Source organism: Podarcis pityusensis, assembly GCF_964106645.2.
Source record: "Podarcis pityusensis genome assembly, chromosome: 7".
NCBI classification, from domain to species: domain Eukaryota; kingdom Metazoa; phylum Chordata; class Lepidosauria; order Squamata; family Lacertidae; genus Podarcis; species Podarcis pityusensis.
Window position 1 is genome coordinate 59,712,291 of NC_138031.1, and position 18,418 is coordinate 59,730,708.

The 18,418-nt window shown below is 39.1% G+C and overlaps 1 protein-coding gene across 4 annotated transcripts in view; it reads right to left on the reverse strand.

The window, feature by feature from the left end:
- Positions 1-18,418, reverse strand: part of CDKAL1 (CDKAL1 threonylcarbamoyladenosine tRNA methylthiotransferase) — a 227,640-nt gene that overhangs the window by 43,850 nt on the left and 165,372 nt on the right. For all 4 annotated transcript variants that reach the window (XM_081014204.1, XM_081014203.1, XM_081014205.1 and 1 more), the window contains 2 exons: positions 13,676-13,856; positions 11,065-11,127 (listed from right to left, as the gene is read on the reverse strand). In XM_081014204.1, coding sequence (XP_080870330.1) covers positions 11,065-11,127; positions 13,676-13,856 — 244 coding nt within the window. The remainder of the gene's footprint in view (positions 1-11,064; positions 11,128-13,675; positions 13,857-18,418) is intronic.

The following is an 18,418-nucleotide window of genomic DNA, read 5'->3' on the forward strand; positions in this document are numbered from 1 at the left end:
GCCTGCACATTGACAAAGTCAGACAACCACAAGCCAGATGTCAACCATGGTGATCACTTCTAATCCCAATACACAAGCAGGACTACCACTGGGCAGGGGAGTGTGAAATGGAAGGACAGCAACCAATATATTGTCCTCATGTGCCAACTACCACCTTTCAGAAGAATCCATTCTCTATCACTCTGACTCTGATCGCTAGCTGGAAAACGGGAAAAGCACTATCCTAGACACAAGTGGGAAGCGGGTGGCGCTGTGGGTAAAACCTCAGCGCCTAGGACTTGCCGATCGCATGGTTGGCGGTTCGAATCCCCGCGGCGGGGTGCGCTCCCGTCGTTCGGTCCCAGCACCTGCCAACCTAGCAGTTCGAAAGCACCCCCGGGTGCAAGTAGATAAATAGGGACCGCTTACCAGCGGGAAGGTAAACGACGTTCCGTGTGCTGTGCTGGCTCTCCAGATGCAGCTTGTCACGCTGGCCACATGACCCGGAAGTGTCTGCGGACAGCGCTGGCTCCTGGCCTATAGAGTGAGATGAGCGCACAACCCTAGAGTCAAGCAAGACTGGCCCGTACGGGCAGGGGTACCTTTACCTTTACCTTTTAGACACAAGTCTAGGATAGACTTTCCCTGATGTTGGAAAAGATGGAGGGCACAAGGAGAAGTGTATGACAGAGGACGAGATGGTTAGACAGTGTTCTCGAAGCTACCAGCATGAGTTTGACCAAACTGGGGGAGGCAGTGGAAGACAGAAGTGCTTGGTGTGCTCTGGTCCATGGGGTCACGAAGAGTCGGACACGACTAAACAACAACAACAACAGACACAAGTCTGGTGTAAGAACCAATCAAATCACGATGAATAAAGCACAGTGCATAGCACAGTATGTTACTTAAAAACAAGAATGAAGGATTAAAGACACCAAGGAACATCTATGCAATACTGTATTTCTAAATATCAGAAGCTAATTGCTCCAGAGACACCGTTCTGCAGTTTTTAAAAGCTTACTATGACTTCTTTGGGGTGAACTGATATGTGGGGCAGGGTTAGGTTGTTAGTCTTTTAAGGCAAGATTCACCTAACGAGCCCCATCAGCAGAAGCCCTGCAGAAGGACTTCTGCTTCTGAGATGGGGCTTCTCCACCTGCCATTCCCCAGAGCCCCCAAAACTGACTCAGGGGTGGTGTCAGGAGAACCCACAAAGCAGCATACAGGGGGAGGAGAGGAGGGATTGTTCCGGCTGGCAAGCTAAAATGCTTGCACAGACAGAATCTTCCATAGCATGACACTGAATTACACCCCGAGTCTCTCTTTTTTAATAGTCTGTGCTGTCATATCTAGATGTTTCATCAGCACAATGGCAGCATTAAAAAAAATCTGCCACTCTGCTGGTGTAACTTGCTCCTTCAATCAAACTTGATCATATGCTGACACAGTAATTTTAAGGAACTAACATCTATTAAAATATTTGGTTTTAAATAGGAGGCTTTAATGATAAAGTAACAGTACCCATCATATTCATAAAGTGAATGTGAAAATTAAATTCATGTATTTGATGATACTAATATCTAAGAACAAATAGTACATATTTGAAACAGAGCTGATGAATCTTTTTAAAGAGATTTAAAATCATATTCACAATTTTGAAGTGGTTTTATAAAAAAGCCACAATTTTGTGGTTTTACAAAAAACGCAAAGCAAATAATTTTGAACTCCAAAGGCCATTTTTAAGTGGCCTAAAATGTAATCTGAAACCTAATATTAATTATACACCCAGTCATTTTGATGTGCTCAGATTCATTTATAATCTCTTGTGTTAGAAATGGAAGAAAACTGACAGCACAATCCTACACATATCTACTCAGATGCAAAGTCCACATCTGGGACTTTCCCCCATATAAGTGTGTAGAGGATTTCAGCCTGAATGAAACATAATTGAGTTGCTGAACTACTGTGAAATATACACACATGAATGGATCACTCTCTCTATAGGCTGCATAAGTAATTTCATATGTAACCAATTTTTATCTATCAATATAAATGTTTTTAATGTGATATACTGAAATTAACACTCCTAGACATTGACACGCACAGACATTAAACAGTAATGCATATATTTTCTTGGTTTTCTTTCTCTGGCTTATGATTAATGCAGCCTATCAGAAGCCAGATGGTGCAAAACCAAAACCATCAATCAAAGTGAAAAGACCACTGAGTACTATTCCACAATGATGTGCTTGCAAATGGAAATTTTGTTCATAGACCCTTGGCTATGATATGCATAGAAAACCATAAACAGGCTTACACTGTCACCAAAGAACTAGCAGAGATGGCCTGTGCTTTGTTAGCTAAAAGCTGGAAAGGCAATGGTCGTTGCTGTGAGGGGGTAAGCTTGCATAAGCCTAAATGCTACTTAGCTTAAAACAAAGTTAAAAGTGAGTTTCAAAATTATTTTAATAATCTTTGCATTGATGACAGTATCTATCAAACTGTCCATTTGCCACTGATTTAATATGGATAATGCCACACATTAAGAAGCAGCTGCCACTGTCTGCCTGACACATGAATTGGCATTTAATGACTCGTCCCGCACAAGCTTTTTAAATACAGTAATCTCAAATGTCTTCGTTTTACAATGCATCCCCCCCTCTCTCTAAAGTTCCAAAGGAAAAACAAATGCTCATTCCTTATAAAGTCAACTATGATGCCTGGTTCTTGATTCATTTCTCTTAGTAAATTTTGCACACACATAATTTAACATACATGAGAGCTACCACTGAATCTCACAAACAGTATTTTCTCTCTCTCCACACAGTGTTTGTGTGTGAAGATGCAAAATAAATCCAATGCCTCTCTGTGATCTCATACTCACACATGACAACACTTTTATAAATATCTGTATTGCTATTCACGACATCATCTCTACATTCTATATATTCCATACTTTTCAACCCAACTATTTCGCAAGGTATTAATGTCCTGTTGTAATTTTTTTTTTAACCTGGTGATGCTGAACAAGTAGCAGTGAATTCAACAAGCTGCCTACAGTGGAATAATTCTACTAAAGTAAATAGAACATATTTAGGTTATATTGTTGGTAAAATTAATTTCACTTAGGCTTACATTGCTTTGAGGATCCATAGCTTATATAAAGTTATATAAGCTATTGTGGTCTCTGGGTAGTCCCACACATAGGTGACTCGTAAGCTACATACTTGGTGGTGTGCAGATTTCTTCAGGAGAAAAGCTTTTGAAGAACAGAAAGGCTTGAGCACATCGTCCAGAGCCTACTGTCACAAAGACAGGACTGGATCAAGTGACAGCTTTGCTTCATCTGCTTATTTTCTCCTGAATTATATTATAATGCTGTGGTTTTAATTGCTTATACTGAAAACCAGGAAATAAATATTATAAATACATGCAGAATTCTGGAAAAGGGCAAAAGTAGGAACGATTCTTAACGTCAGCAAGGTGTGGCCTACTAAATTTATACTACTCTGCAATTTACAGACACCAGCCATGTGGAAGGATCTGTGATGGAGAGCTTGCTGTTCTCAAGAGGAGGGGAACAGGAAACCATTTCCCTTCGAAAAGCTCTTCTTTCTCAGTTTTGTGCAGACACCAAATCCATTTGTGGGACATCACAAAAACATAGGAAAAGCATTTTGCAAATGTTAAGCACAACTGAGGAAAAATGTACTAGATTGCTCATAGATGTGCATCTCTGTTACTGCCTGAAATGAGGGGGCAGGGAGGAAGAGAGGCCCAACGCTATACTTCACCCAATAATTAGTAAACATCCCTCTGTTAAGGAAACCTCTGCCCTCTTTAAAAATAAAGTATCAAATACAAAAGTTTCTACAGTTTGTTCCAAGTTTCTTTGTTTGTTCATATAACTTTTGTCAGATTACTAAACAATTAGCCAAAATACACATTTAGGTGAAAAAACTCAAGCCCACACAATTATGGTTATTTCTAAGCTATTTAGTTGAAAGTAGTTTGTGTATTCAATATGTTTGGCAATGCTGCAATCTTGCAAGTACCTAAGATGACTCTTTGATTTGATAAACTATCCCTGAACAACAGCATGATGCGCATACAGGTGAAGGACCAAAACCACACACCCTAAATTCTTCTATTAAGCTAATCTATTATCTTTATCAACACATTCTGCCCAATCTGCTTTTCTAAAATAGACACTCAGAAGCAAGATAACACCTCATCAGCTATTTTATATTCCAGGAGTTCAAGGGGCATGACTGAGAGCCTTCTAAGTTCCAGGGGTTGCCCTTGGGATAGACACATCTGTAAAGAAACAGAAGTAAAGAAGTGCCATGCATTAAAAATGAAAATGAGAAAATATACTCCGATCAACTCTTGATCTTTTAATGTGTTCTTGTTACGTTGCTCAGGATACAATAAGACATTTGGGAATTTTATTTCTCTTAGGACTGCAAAACCAAGCAAACTTGGACTAGCCCTGCAAAAAAGGCCCAAGAAGCACTAGCCAAAACAATATAATGGTGCATGTTCACCTGGATTGTATTTTATAAAGATGCAATCTCCCATCTGGGCAGTTTTTCTGTTTTCCTGCCAAAGCACTGTCCCAAAGATGCAAGCCACAGAGGTTATCTCAACCCTAGTATATTATGTCTTAATGCCTTTAAGAAAATGTTTCCTTGCAACATATTAGGAGGCTGTAATAAATTTCTTATTTCAGTAAGAATGCCTTTGTGAACAGACTACTTCACTGCCTGATAAAAAGAACTGGCTCCTATAACATTTCTCATTCTCTTGATATAAAACAAAAAAGCTCTTATCACATGCAACACATGAAAATGTCTTTTGAACTAGAACAGAAGATACCGAGAAAACAAAATAGCTCAAGAACAACTTGACATGGACTTCTAACAACATAAAGGGGTAATGCTGGACTGCATCTGAAAGGAATCATAATGCCGAAGGTGAGGTGGAAAGCGATGTGCTTGGGCACACAATTCTGTATAGTCTTGGTAATGTTCAGGGGTGTATGGGATGTCAGGTAGCCAGTGGGTCTGAGCAGATAAGACCAATAGTGGGCCCTGTGATCAGGAAGGTGGTTCTTGCGTGTGCTGTAGAGGAAAATGAGGGGCAGGTGGGACTTATCAACCTGGGAAGGTAGCCCATGTAGAAGAAGGAAAACTCTTATCTTAAACCTCCACTGCCTTGTAAGATATCTTTGGGAGAAGAAATGGCTAAGGAGTAAACCCTACACAAATCTGGAGTCTCTAAGATGGTTGGATGGCACCTTGTACACCTCCTTCCTGCAGCCAAGCTGGTGCCAAACATATTGCTCTGCTTTTCTATGGACCATATCAGTAAGGCCAAGAGGGAGGTCTTGTTGACTGGGCAGTCCGGGACCTCCATACACACTGCCCAGCCGTGCACCCCGGAGAGGTCACTTTAGTGCTGCTAATGCAGTGGTTTGATTTCACCTTCGGAGGCACACTCCACTGTCTCTCGAGACAAGACAGATGCCAACAATAACATGGGTCATGTCCATCTTAAGGAGTGCCTTTACCTTGGTCAGTTTCATGGAAACTGACATCAGTTCCCTGGTGAAGGATCCTTATTCATATTACTTGCTAGAAAGACCAAGGAGAGAAATGAATATAATGCTCTCAAGCTAATGAAACAATGAAATACAGTGGTGCCCCGCAAGACGAATGCCTCGCAAGACGGAAAACCCGCTAGACGAAAGGGTTTTCCGTTTTTGAGTTGCTTCGCAGGGCGAATTTCCCTATGGGCTTGCTTCGCAAGACGAAAATGTCTTGCGAGTCTAGAGATTTTTTTTTCGCTTTCCCCCCCCCTTTATCTAATCTGCTAAGCCTTTAATAGCCTTTAATAGCCTTTTAGCAGCTAATCCCCTAAGCCTTTAATAGCCGCTAAACCGCTAATAGCGCTAATCCGTTAAGCCGCTAATAGGGTTGCTTCGCAAGACGAAAAAACCGCTAGACGAAGACTCTCGCGGAACGGATTAATTTCGTCTTGCGAGGCACCACTGTACTATCTTAAACCCAATATTGGTTTTATAAGCAGAGAAAATCTGATCAGAGCCTTTGTAGCTTAAATGAAATATATCTTGTTTTAGATCCTCAACCTCAACCTCAACCTTCAATCAGCTGAAGAAAATTCTCAATTTAGAACTATTCCACATCATGCAGAAATACTTCAAAAATGCTGAAAGAAGTCTCATCAGTTTTAGTCAATTGTCAGCTATGACATCTGTTTCTCTACAGGGTTTTCAACAGGCTCCTGGAGCTTGAGTTAACCTCTGCCTTTTTTTGTTTGTTTTAAGACAACCACTGTGCCCCTGAAGAACGTCCTCTGAACTCTTAACAATAAAGATATACCGCAAGAATCAGAAAAGCAAAATCACAAAATTATTCACAAAGCCAGGGACCAAAAAAAGGAGAGGAAAATGTCTATCACCCATGAAGTGCTTTCAGATGTCACAAAAAATAACAAAGAAGCTCCACGGTCAGTAAAGAGACAGCTTCCCACCGTCCTAATCCTGAGCCATTACTAAAAATAAGGGTCTATGCTTATTATTATTTGTTAAATTTACACCCCTCCTTTCCAACCAATGCTCAAAGTAGCTAACTATGCAAATGCAATTAAATATAATAAACACAATTTAGTACAAAGAAGATAGCTAAAACAGTAACACAACCACCAGTTAAAACCAACACCTAGCAGCCAAATGTCTGCCTAAAAATGTTTTTGTCTGCTAGCAGAAGGCTGTCAGTGATGGCAAGTAGTTCCAAAGTCTGGGGGCCGCTATCAAGAAGGCATTTGCTCCTAAGGATATATGATCTATGACAAACAGGTGCAGAAATTCCTTGGACATTTCCCTTCCCCACTTTTGGTATGCACTGTTATCCACATGGATAACAATAATATTTCCCTGGGGTGTCTTTGGTAAGGATAACAGACTAGACAGAATTTGAAACACAGCCTCTGCCTTTCTATAGCCACTCCATTCCTCCAGCTTTCTCAATGGTTTTCTACTCCTCTCTCTCTGAACATAGTGGGAATGGAAGTCCTACGTACCGGACTACGGAAACTCCCAAGAGACAAATTTCTAAATGCAAACAGGGAAATACCCTGCAGCTATGAGGATATACATATACTATGCAATTATTACATCTTACGGTTGGTATTGCATGCGGAAATATTTCTAGCACTGTCCAAAACACTTTGGCTCTAATTCAGAGTCTTGCGAGCACACCCTGGGTTTTGATGTCCTTTCTAACTCAGTAGCCTCACCAAAACCACAAATAAACTATACTAAAAGCAGTTTGAAATTGTGCTAGGGAAAGCAAGGAGAGAAAGGCACACCCTCCCTTCAAAGATTAGGATTTTGTTGGATTATAGCCATGATGTGGAAATAAGCTCCGCTAAAGTCACTGTAACTAGCTTACTTCCAAGAAATGTAAGAAATTACACTTTAAAAATGGAATCTGTGGAAAATATTAGGAGCTAAAAATATGTGAAGTAAATTAACTTGCTAGGCTGCCACAAGGCAGCTGCATCAATGTATTGAATTACAGAAACTGTAACCTAAAAAAATTAATGTGATGTGAACATGATTAGGTTACAGCAAATGTTTAAACTAAAAAACAATAGCAGAGGGTTGGTATATTGAAGCTGCTTTGTAGGGGAGTGGGAGCTGGTATGCGGAATGACAAAAGGAAAATGGAGTGTTTCAGATGGACACACAGCAAGATACAAACGTACAGTGCATTGAGTTGAGATGACTTGGGACATAAGAACACAGCCTTTTCATCTTGCTGCACTTCTCTTATTTTTCTACCTCCATTCCTCCCAACAAACCCTTACACAAGCCTGTGATCTTGAAAAAACTATTTGCCACTTGATTCTGCAACTTTTGTTATTTATAAAAGGCCCTAAAACAGAGATCAAAAGAACAAGTCTTAAGAATTCATATTCTTTTTCCACACCTCCTGATGAGTCATTAGTAAAATAAGTGCATAAACTCACAACTGAAGTAAAAAACAGTTGAGGATACTTTGATATAGCGCCACAAAGGATATGTGCAAGGAGGCAACAGAGGTTACAAAAGTGGCCCAGTTCCAATAAGAGTGCTAATAAAAGAATAATGGAATTTTCTTGTACTGTGAATGGAGAGAAAAAACCCTGTGCCACCAGGGAATTTAGACAAGGGGGAAAAATATCAAAGCTTTGCCTCTTCAGTTGATTCTCTTTATTATATCTTAATTGATCTACTATTACATTTAACTTCAACAGTTCCATATCACAAAACTCCCTTCAGAACTCATACTTGTCAATCTTTTTTTAAAAAAAACCATTAATCAATTTACACAAGCTTTACCATTTGAAGCATGATGCCTATGATTGCACAGCAAAAAAAGAGCACTTGGATGAATTATTTAGGCTAAAAACATTTCACAATTACACCTTTATGCCTATATATTACACAATTACACCTATATAAGCACAATTACTGCTTATATATCATTTTACATATGCCTCTCTTTCTGTGTGTCCTGCTCTTTCAAGGAGATTTATGTACCCCAAATTCCAGAAGACAGTATTAATAATAAAACAAATTAAAACTTCTAAAACCTCCTCCTACAAAATTAATAAGCCAGCAGTCATAATACATTTAATTATTAGCTCAAAATGTAAAAATCTACAAACCAACAATTAAAAGGAACAGATAGAGATAGGTCTCTCTCTCTGCTGCCTGGCCCACCATGGTCGAGGTGTGGCTATAGTATAAGGCCTTCCTGCACACCACAAAGCAGCCTCCAATTCTCCCTCCATCCAGCCACTAAAACTGTAGAGCAGAGCTTTCCAAACTGTGTGTCGCAACACGTTAGTGTGTTGGCTGCAGTGTGTAGGTGTGTCGCACAAACGCTCCCAATGCTCCTCCCGGGACTGGAAAGGGGTTAGTTTAACCTCCGATTTGCTAGTAAAACTGAATTACAGTGGTGCCCCGCAAGACGAATGCCTCGCAAGACGAAAAACTCACTAGACGAAAGGGTTTTGCGCTTTTTGAGCTGCTTCGCAAGACGAATTTCCCTATGGGCTTGCTTCGCAAGACGAAAACGTCTTGCAAGTTTGTTTCCTTTTTCTTAACACCGTTAATACAGTTGCGACTTGACTTCGAGGAGCAACTCATAGAACGCGGTGTGGTAGCCTTTTTTGAGGTTTTTAAAGACTTTGGTGATTTTTGAAGCTTTTCCAAAACTTATTTTGCAGCCATTTGGTAAGTTAAACTTTTAAAACTTTTTTGGGGGGTTTTGGATTTTGGGTTGGGGTGTTTAGAATTCAAGGACTTGGTGTTGGGGAGGGGTTTGCAAGAATCTGGAAGCTTGTGTATTTTTTTCCTGCATTTTTATGATTTTTTGTGACCATTGGGCCACTCTGCTGTTTTTTTAAAAAATTTCTGGATTTGAATTTCTGTGTGGTGGGTGGCTGGGGGAACAGTTGAGGAGGGGTTTGCAAGAATCTGGAAGCTTGTGTGGTTTTTTTCTGAATTTTTATGATTTTCTGTGACCATTGGGCCACTCTGCTGTTTTTTAAAAAAATTTCTGGATTTGAATTTCTGTGTGGTGGGTGTGACTTTAAAGAGCACTTAATAAACTCTTGTTGTACCAAATTTGGCTTCGTTTGGACTTTTTTTGACCATAGGAATGCAGTAATTGAATTTCAATGCATTCCTATGGGATTTCGTGCTTCGCAAGACGAAAAATTCGCTAGACGAAAAAACTCACGGAACGAATTAATTTCGTCTTGCGAGGCACCACTGTATTGTGTAGCAAAATGATGCATGTCTAAAAAGTGTGTCACCAGCATGTAAAGTATGGAAAGCTCTGCTGTAGAGGGTGGGTAAAGAAGGGAGGGGAGGGAAAGAAAGCACAGAAGAGCAACAGAGGTGAGAAAAGAGAAAAGAAAGTGGGAAACAAGGTAGGGCTCTAGCACATTGGGTTCATAGGGAGCCCAGTGAAAAACCACAGTGGGCTCCCTATGAACCCAATGTGGGAGGAACCATCCTAGACTGATGACTGTCCTCCTTATCAAATTCATTTAAAAACCTGAATTACCAAAATTGTGATAAACATGTCATTGCTACCTGACAGGGCCCTATTGTTATCTGTTTTCCAGATGGCTACCACTAGCTACCTTGAACCATGCTCTTGCTTTTGCCTATTCAAGACAATGTTGATGGACAGGTAACCATGATTTCTGAGATTCTTCTGCAGTTTTGAACAGTAGTGTAGGGTGTGTCATTATTCCCTCCACTCAGGATGATGTGACTGCCCACATACACTGTTAGAGAGATGGGAAGGATCTGTGCTGGAAATGGATTCCCCATAAAGCAGTAGATGCATTCATTACAGTGGGTTAACATCCACATTTTACAGTTTGAGAATCAGTTTTAGACACATAAAGAAAGCCAAGTGCTTGAATTATTCCAACACACAGCTGTTCAATTATGGCTGGTGCAGAGGAGGAATTCAAAAGGCCTCCCCATGGAAACTTAGAGGAGTATAAAAGAAAATAACCTTCTCAGAATGGTGCTGATTGACATAAGATCCACTGCTGTTGGTCTGAAAATGTGCAGAGCAAAATGTATCAAGACCCTATTGATCTCTAATGGCCTAATTCAAATTAAACTACACCAAGGAATGGGAGGAAAGGGAAAACCCATAGGTGGTCCTAACAGACAGTCAGTTGTGTTTTATTCATACAAGTAGGCAAAATGATTCATCAGAGTCAATGACTGGCTGGTCCAGGTAGACGGGACAGCCCTAAACTCCAACCAAAGAGAAAGGGTGGGGTTTTTTACACAGTAGGTACGTAGCTCTATCCTCAAAGATTGATCCTAGCAGTACCATGTCCCCAAGCAACAAGAACCACCCCCCAAGGTCACCACAGGGGTTGAACTGGTTGTACATCCTTTAGTAGCTTAAAGGGTGTGTATACCAACATCATTAGCAGAGTAGTATTACTGACAAAAAAAATTCTGCAATTTATTTTTACCTTGTGATCATATGGGTTGTACGAGTGAAACAATCTTGACAGTTCTTTCGTTCTCTGTTTTTTCTGTAGAAAAACAAGGAAACGTAGCATTATAGAACTGAAAAACAAAATTATTACATGTTGGATGAAGCCGTAGGAAACCTATTTTTATCCTAGCACTATTTGACTGCAAATCAAAAATATGCTTCATTCACATATTAGTGCTCAGGTTGGAAAGCTCCTTTTTAATAGTTTCATGTTGTGGAAATCAGAACTTTCCCACCAAGTTTTTTATTGCTGCTGTATCTATGTTGTGATTAATGCAATGAGTGTATTGACTGTGGCAATCCTACTGTAAGTTTACACTGATTACTGTTAAACAACGTTTTGAAACATGTGCAAGCGTGTGACAGCAAGAAACAACGCAGAGGATTATGTGTGTTTAAGATGTCCACAACTTCATTGGTTACAGTGCACACAGTTTAGTGTAGGGTAGGCTGAGGATACCATCACTGGGCAGCTAAACTATACTTGCCAATGTCCCAGGTCCAGCCTATGGGCCCACCATGGCACCCCAGGCAACTTCACAGTATGGCAGCCTACCAGCTAGCCAAAATGAGGGTGTGGGCAGAAAGCACCACCCCAAAACCTTACAGGAATTCCCTCAGGATGCCCATCTCCCACTTAACTCCACCTTGGATGCTGCCAAGTTCCTCTCCCACTTGCAACAAGGTTGTGACAGGTTCTTGGTAACTGCTGTGAGGAAGGCAAAATCTGCTCAGAGCCAGGACCAATTATACCTTTGGATAAATTTCCTCCTTGCAGCAAGCCTCAGTACACAGCTGTGTACACCAACATAACTTCAAATTAAGAATAAAATGAAGGTGGGCGAGCAGGTATGTTGGTGACAGCAATGCCGCAGCTGCAAGGCGGTCCTATATTTAGAGCAGCTGTTTGGCTTTTAGAAGTGAGGCCTCCGCAGAACCCTGTGCCAACCTGATGCCAGATACCCTCTTTCAAACCCTGTGCAGCACAAACTGGCATCAAGGTGGGAATCTGGAACCTGCAGGGATAGATTCTGTGCCAACTGTATAAAGACAGATGTCCTCATGTCCTGATTTCACTGACATGCGTGGAAGCGGGCTTCCATGAGTATATCCTTAGCTGGATGGAGGCCAACAGGTTCAAATGGGTGCAATATACATGACTTCTGAAATAAATCCAGCAACTGGGGCTGCATGTACATAGAAAACTTTTAAAAGCTGAAATCTCACTAATAACACGTTTGAACTGTCCTTCAACCAGCCTGTTCCTCTTACCAAACAGCTGATTTGCAGAAATTCAGCTTTTAAAAAGGCTTATGTACACACAGCCCCAGCTACTCTGTGATGGACTGGAGCCAGAAAATGGATTAATTTCAGTTAAGGGATTGTTAGAGAGCAGAGTTCCCATCATCACAGAACATTTACTGCCAGTCTATTATGCCACTGAGATTATATGATAGTGCCTCAAGTTCACAGGGGTGGTCTAAGACAACTTTCATGTTATATACCAAATACTAAGGGTTAATAAGACAACTTTTTCTCATTTTTGTGAAAGACTGTCCCTGGATGGATGAAACACAAATTAAACTCACTAAAATAATGCACATTAATATTAACTGACACTATCGTTTTTAGCTTTGAAAGCTTTGGGACCAAAAGCAATTTAAAAAAACAGCAACCCACAAACTCCTCCCTGTATGAATTAAAATAGAGTTGATGCCATCTTGTTCAATTAAATTACTTCCCACATTAAAGGGAACCCAGAGGAATGAGCAACAAGGTTGATAAACACAAAGTGGTTGCATAATTTTCTGACCAGATATAAGTACATTCCTGAAAACCCCAAAGTTATAAACAATATTTGCAAAATTCCTAATAGATTTTAATGTAGAGGTTGAAAGGTGATGTACTATTTTACAATGCTATGCGATTATGGTGGATATTTATGAAGCAGGCCTCCACAGATCAGGAGAATGAAACATGCAAATCTGACCTTTGATATATACTAAGATTAAGGTAATTTGATTTATTATATCTAGCAAAGGATTATAGTGGACACGTATGAATGTATTGGTCTGCATAACAAATCTTCAAAAATGTAGAAAAGGTGTGTGGGTGTGGGAAGTATACCTCCAGTCTCTTTATAATTATTAGATTCTTACCAGGAACACAGTTTAGAAAGAGGCAAAATTGGATCCAAAATTGTGCAAGTGGAATTCTATTCACACAACATAACTTTGCCACCCCCTTTCAGTTTCCTTATTTCTCTCTGTAAATCTCTACCTTTTTGTGTGTATGGTTTTGTTAACTTGTTTTAATACTTAATATGAAATTAAATGATTAGAAAACATACTCACTGAAATTGGATGATGGCTGGCAATAACAAAAGTTTGAATTGAATGAGGCCAATGAAACTAATAAAGCTAAACTCTAATCACTTCCTCACTTCAAATGAAACTCCTAAGTAAAATAATAATAACAATTTTTAAAAATTCCTGGTATCTACTGACCCATGTATACACATCTTAACATCTCACATAAGATGAGCTGTCCTTTAAAGATGGGGAGGAGGGAGACAGATCACTTACTACTTGGGCTGGAACTTGATGCATTTTTGCAGCAGGAGTCCCAGGGCGTGGGTAAAACTGGTTAATAAAAAGACTTGGAAACTTGTACTCTTCTACAAGCTTCATGGTTTCTTGAAAATCTTCATCTGCTTCCCCTGGAAACCCACAAATGATGTCTGTGGCAATTGTTATTCCAGGCACTCTGAAACGAATGAAAACAAGAAGTGTTAAGCTGAAGACTGGACATATTAGCTTCTTCCCCTAGCAAAATATTAGGCATTTAGAGTGTTGCATAACATACAAAGCATTTACCTATGGAAACTGATAACCATTAAATATAGCTTTATATAAGGAAAAGCCCAAACTACAAAATTCAACTAGCTTAACTGTCATGGTTTCTCTCCAATACACCCATAAATTTTAGTTCTGCAAGGAAGCTTAGAATTTCTAAGAGATCATTCTCGGCATGATACAAAAAATTAAAATTCTCAGGGTTCTTTCAGGGAAGCTGTAACAGTTAAACCATTTTATATTTGCAACATAGATATCAGCCCAGAGACCAAGGAAGAGGTTAGGAAGGTATGACTTTTGAAAGCGAATGACCAGCTAGACTACAATACTTCAGGGCATTTCTCCGCAGCAATTTCCAGGACTTCCAGGCTAGCCAGACTCATTGGAAGCACACTGGAAGAGACTGGGACCTTTCTAACCCATGCTGATGGTAAGCCATTTGTGTGGATGGTATGCTGAATACTGGAATATTCCCCTTCTAGGGTATGGGGTGTGGACTACCAAGGGGATGTGGCAATTGTGCAATGTCAGCACATCCAAGAATGCACACTGACATATACTGAGCATATTTTTTGAGCTCTTCCAGGATTTGCATAAATATGTACTCCAAAATTATAATACAGAAACATTCTGAATTCTGTCCTTGCTTCACATGGGAAAGATTTGCAGCTCTGACAGGCTTAAATGAGGCAAGCTATACGACTCTACAAAATGAATGGCAAGTAGCACTGTCTGACATCTCCAAGATTAATAAGATGCACATTATATTTGACAAAAAGCAGTTACAGTTTAGTTATACCAGTCATTTTAATGACACAGCTGGCATTAGCTAAAGCATGTGATACCTACAGCATTGGTAATGACATCCACTGCATGTGTATTTCCCAGTTTCTATGGGAACGTGAATGGTAAGTTTCAGTCATGCTAGATTCAGTGAAATGTCTATGACATGTGTTCCATCCAAGAAAAAAACCCAAAAACCTTCTCTGATTGACATGGAATAATTTTGGTGCTAATATGGAAATTAAAAACTAATGCATTTCCCTCCCTAAATGTTTCTTTCCAAACAAAATGAAAACTTGGATAAAGAAGAGCAGCAGGCCTGACCTAAATCATAAGATCCCTATGGTTCTCCTAACATTCTTATAGACAATAACACAAACACATTTTAAAAGTAAAAGGGATGTACAAAATCAGTAATTCAGAAAAGAAAAAATGAAATTACTCCAACATCCTCTTTTTTCTTGACCAATTTTTTAAATTATGATTTATTATTATTTTTCTCAGAAAAAAATTATTATTTTTTTCTCAGAAAAAAATTATTATTTCTTTCTCAGAAAAAATAAGGAGTTGTTGGGGTATTGCATTCTAATTTGCAAGCTTAAAACAATCCCAGGGGTCTGAAATTATTTCCAGTATGTTCATACTGAGAACCTATTCCAAAACCAAATGCAAAAAAGCACTGTGCAAAAAAAAATCTGCCAGCAGACCTATGTCTGAGCTGCATAACTTCAGATTGCAATAATAATATTGAATGACCAAATGCTCATCCTTATAAAAACAACCTCTTCAAATAGAAATCAGTCTGTCAAGGAAATGTTGTAGCCTAGCTTCCTCCCTCACTTTTGGGTGAGAACTCACCCAAAATTGCATGAAATCTTGCACACTCTATAAGAACTTGCCCAAATGGAAGTGGCTGGTTCTCACCTCTAAAGCCCTAACCTGCATGGGACCAGGATATCTTTAGTATTGCTTCCATTCATATAAATGGTCCTAAGCTTTACCATCTGGGATGGATGCAGCATTCAGAAAATGATGCTTGGTGAAAGGATACAAATATGCATTGAGTGTCACCCTTTCATTTGCTAGCTATCTAAGGGTATAAATCAAACATCTACACCAAAAGCTATCTATATATTCCTATTGTGCCATGTAGTATACAAGTAAATGAAAAAAGCACAAACAGATGTTTACAAACATCTTTAAGAAAAGCCTAAATGAAAGCTACCTCTGGCCAGTATAACAGTGTCATAAATCACTTTGTAGCAGCAGAAAATAAAATCATTTGGATCCATACTGAAAAACAGAAAATGTAAATTCAGTATGTGGTATTCAAGGAAGTTTTACTAGAATAAAACTACCGAAATAAATGGACCTAACTTATCCTTGCTCTGTAATTGAAATGTGTCTACTCTGAGTAAAACATAGTTGAATACCACCCAGTTTAAGGAAGTTTCTTTTTAAAAATGCCAGTTACTGTGTGTTCTATTGTAAGTTCATTACTTGTATTTAAGCCTTCTGTTTGGATTACTTTTAACAAACTCAAATCTGTTGATGATGTTCATACTTCCAATAAATACATCAGCAGGAGACTCCTCACAGGCAGGACACCTGCTAACATCTTTTATTCATGTACATGCTCCCGGTGCAGAACAATTACATTGTTTCATATATTGTAAAATGAATTCTATAAGCAGATGATATATTACTGCAGCCTACTCTGTCAGGCACTTTCCTTTGTGCTCTAGTTGCACCGAAGTACAAAATGACTTTTCACTGTTGCATTTCCTTTTAAAAGTCTGTAATGACAACACACTGCAACACTCTACAAACAGTGAATATTTTAAAATGCAAATACGTCTTTCAGGCTTTTAAAAAATGCAATTTGTTTCCATTGCTTCATATACCAGAGGGAAGAACAAGCAATGGCAATGCTTTCCTACATATATTAGGTCACAGTAACTAGAGCTTGGTTTCTGAGAGGTGCCCACCCACTCCACAAATCAGTGTTTTGTCAAGGCTTTTCATCTCTTCTCCTTTTAACTCTTGTGGCACACTACTACCACCTAATTCCCAGAAAGAAGACTTCCTCATCTAAGCTCTTGGCTACTCGCTCCCATCAGACGTAACCTTTGACACACACTGGCTGAACTCAGAAAAAGAGGAAGCAAAATTTGCAGCAATCCAAGATTTAAAGAGAAGTGGGCTACTGCAAATATACAACCATTCAAGCACAATCTTCAATGGGAAATCTTTGTTTTAATCACCATTACTCTCAGATATTCAGCATCCTGACTATGAACATTTTCATTAACCTATCCGCCTGAAGTACTGAGCTGCCCCCTTCCAGAAACATGTCGTACTGTGTGTTATTTGAATGAGCCACTAAAAGATTTATCTATCAAGTAATTCATCATCCGATAACTTTCCACAACGTGTTTGACATATATGCTTGGTAAATTTCCTATCTATATCATGCCAAGTGGTAGGAAGAATTTATTCCCCATCCTATGAATAAATGTTAAATATCAACACATTATAAATACTATAAAACAGGCAGAAAGGATTCTTCTGCAGAGTATTTTTGAATAGAGGAAATAACTGGACAATTTGGCAATTGATACATTTGATTATAAACAGAGATAACCTAAGTTCCTTTGGCTTTTTCCTTCTAGGCTTATTGACATGGTGGCATCTATCTATCTATCTATCTATCTATCTATCTATCTATCTATCATCTACAGAATCCTCTGCTTTAATTGCACGCTGAGTGAAACGAGTCTTCTTTCTGTTTCCCTAACAGTAGCGGAGGCTTCTAGAGGTAGCTTTCTCAGCAAGCAGAAGTAGCCTAAATGCTTTTTGCTCCCAACTTTCATCATTGATTTCTTTGAAGGCACAATTTCAGTTTGGAGCCCCATTTGGGCTTACTTATCCTTAAACAGTCTACACTTGCCATACAAATGAAACCCTGTACAAAACTTCATTAAAGATTTATAACTTCAGATCATTACTGTTTTATGACTTTAAAATGAGAGACTTAAGACAAAAGCTCAACATCCTTAAACTTCATTTCCATTAAATCTCTAATAAATACCATCTGGTGTGTACTTTGGGGATATAATACACGTCAAAAACTCAGCCACATTATGAGAACCAGCACCAAGTTTATCTGAAATGCATATTTGAACAGATGTGTTTAAATTACATCTCCTTCTATGCACATGCATAAATTCAGAGCAAGCGTGTGTTGATTTAAAATGCATAAAAATGGGATTTGGAGATGCATCACAAGTGAATGGCATCTCAATGGATCAAGGCTCACATTACTAAAGGTCATTACTAAAACTAAGGTTTGCATTTATTAAGAGTTGCATCGGGGAAATGATCATGAGAAGTGGCTTAACATTTGCTGCATGATAGCAGTCACTGAGAACTGTCAGCTAATTTTCTGTTACATCTCCACATTTAGTTTTCAGCACCATCGCTAAATATTATTTGCTGTACTAAAACAGGAGACAAAATTATTTAGCTGTAAGCTGCTCAATCTGGCTTTAAACAGCTGCGTATGCCAGTTTGGAATAAAGCAGAAATTCCTTGCATTTGGCATGGCGATTTCAGAAGACGGAGTCCCAACAACATGAATTTCATTCTCTCAACACCAATTTCAAGCTATTATTATAAAATGGCATGTTC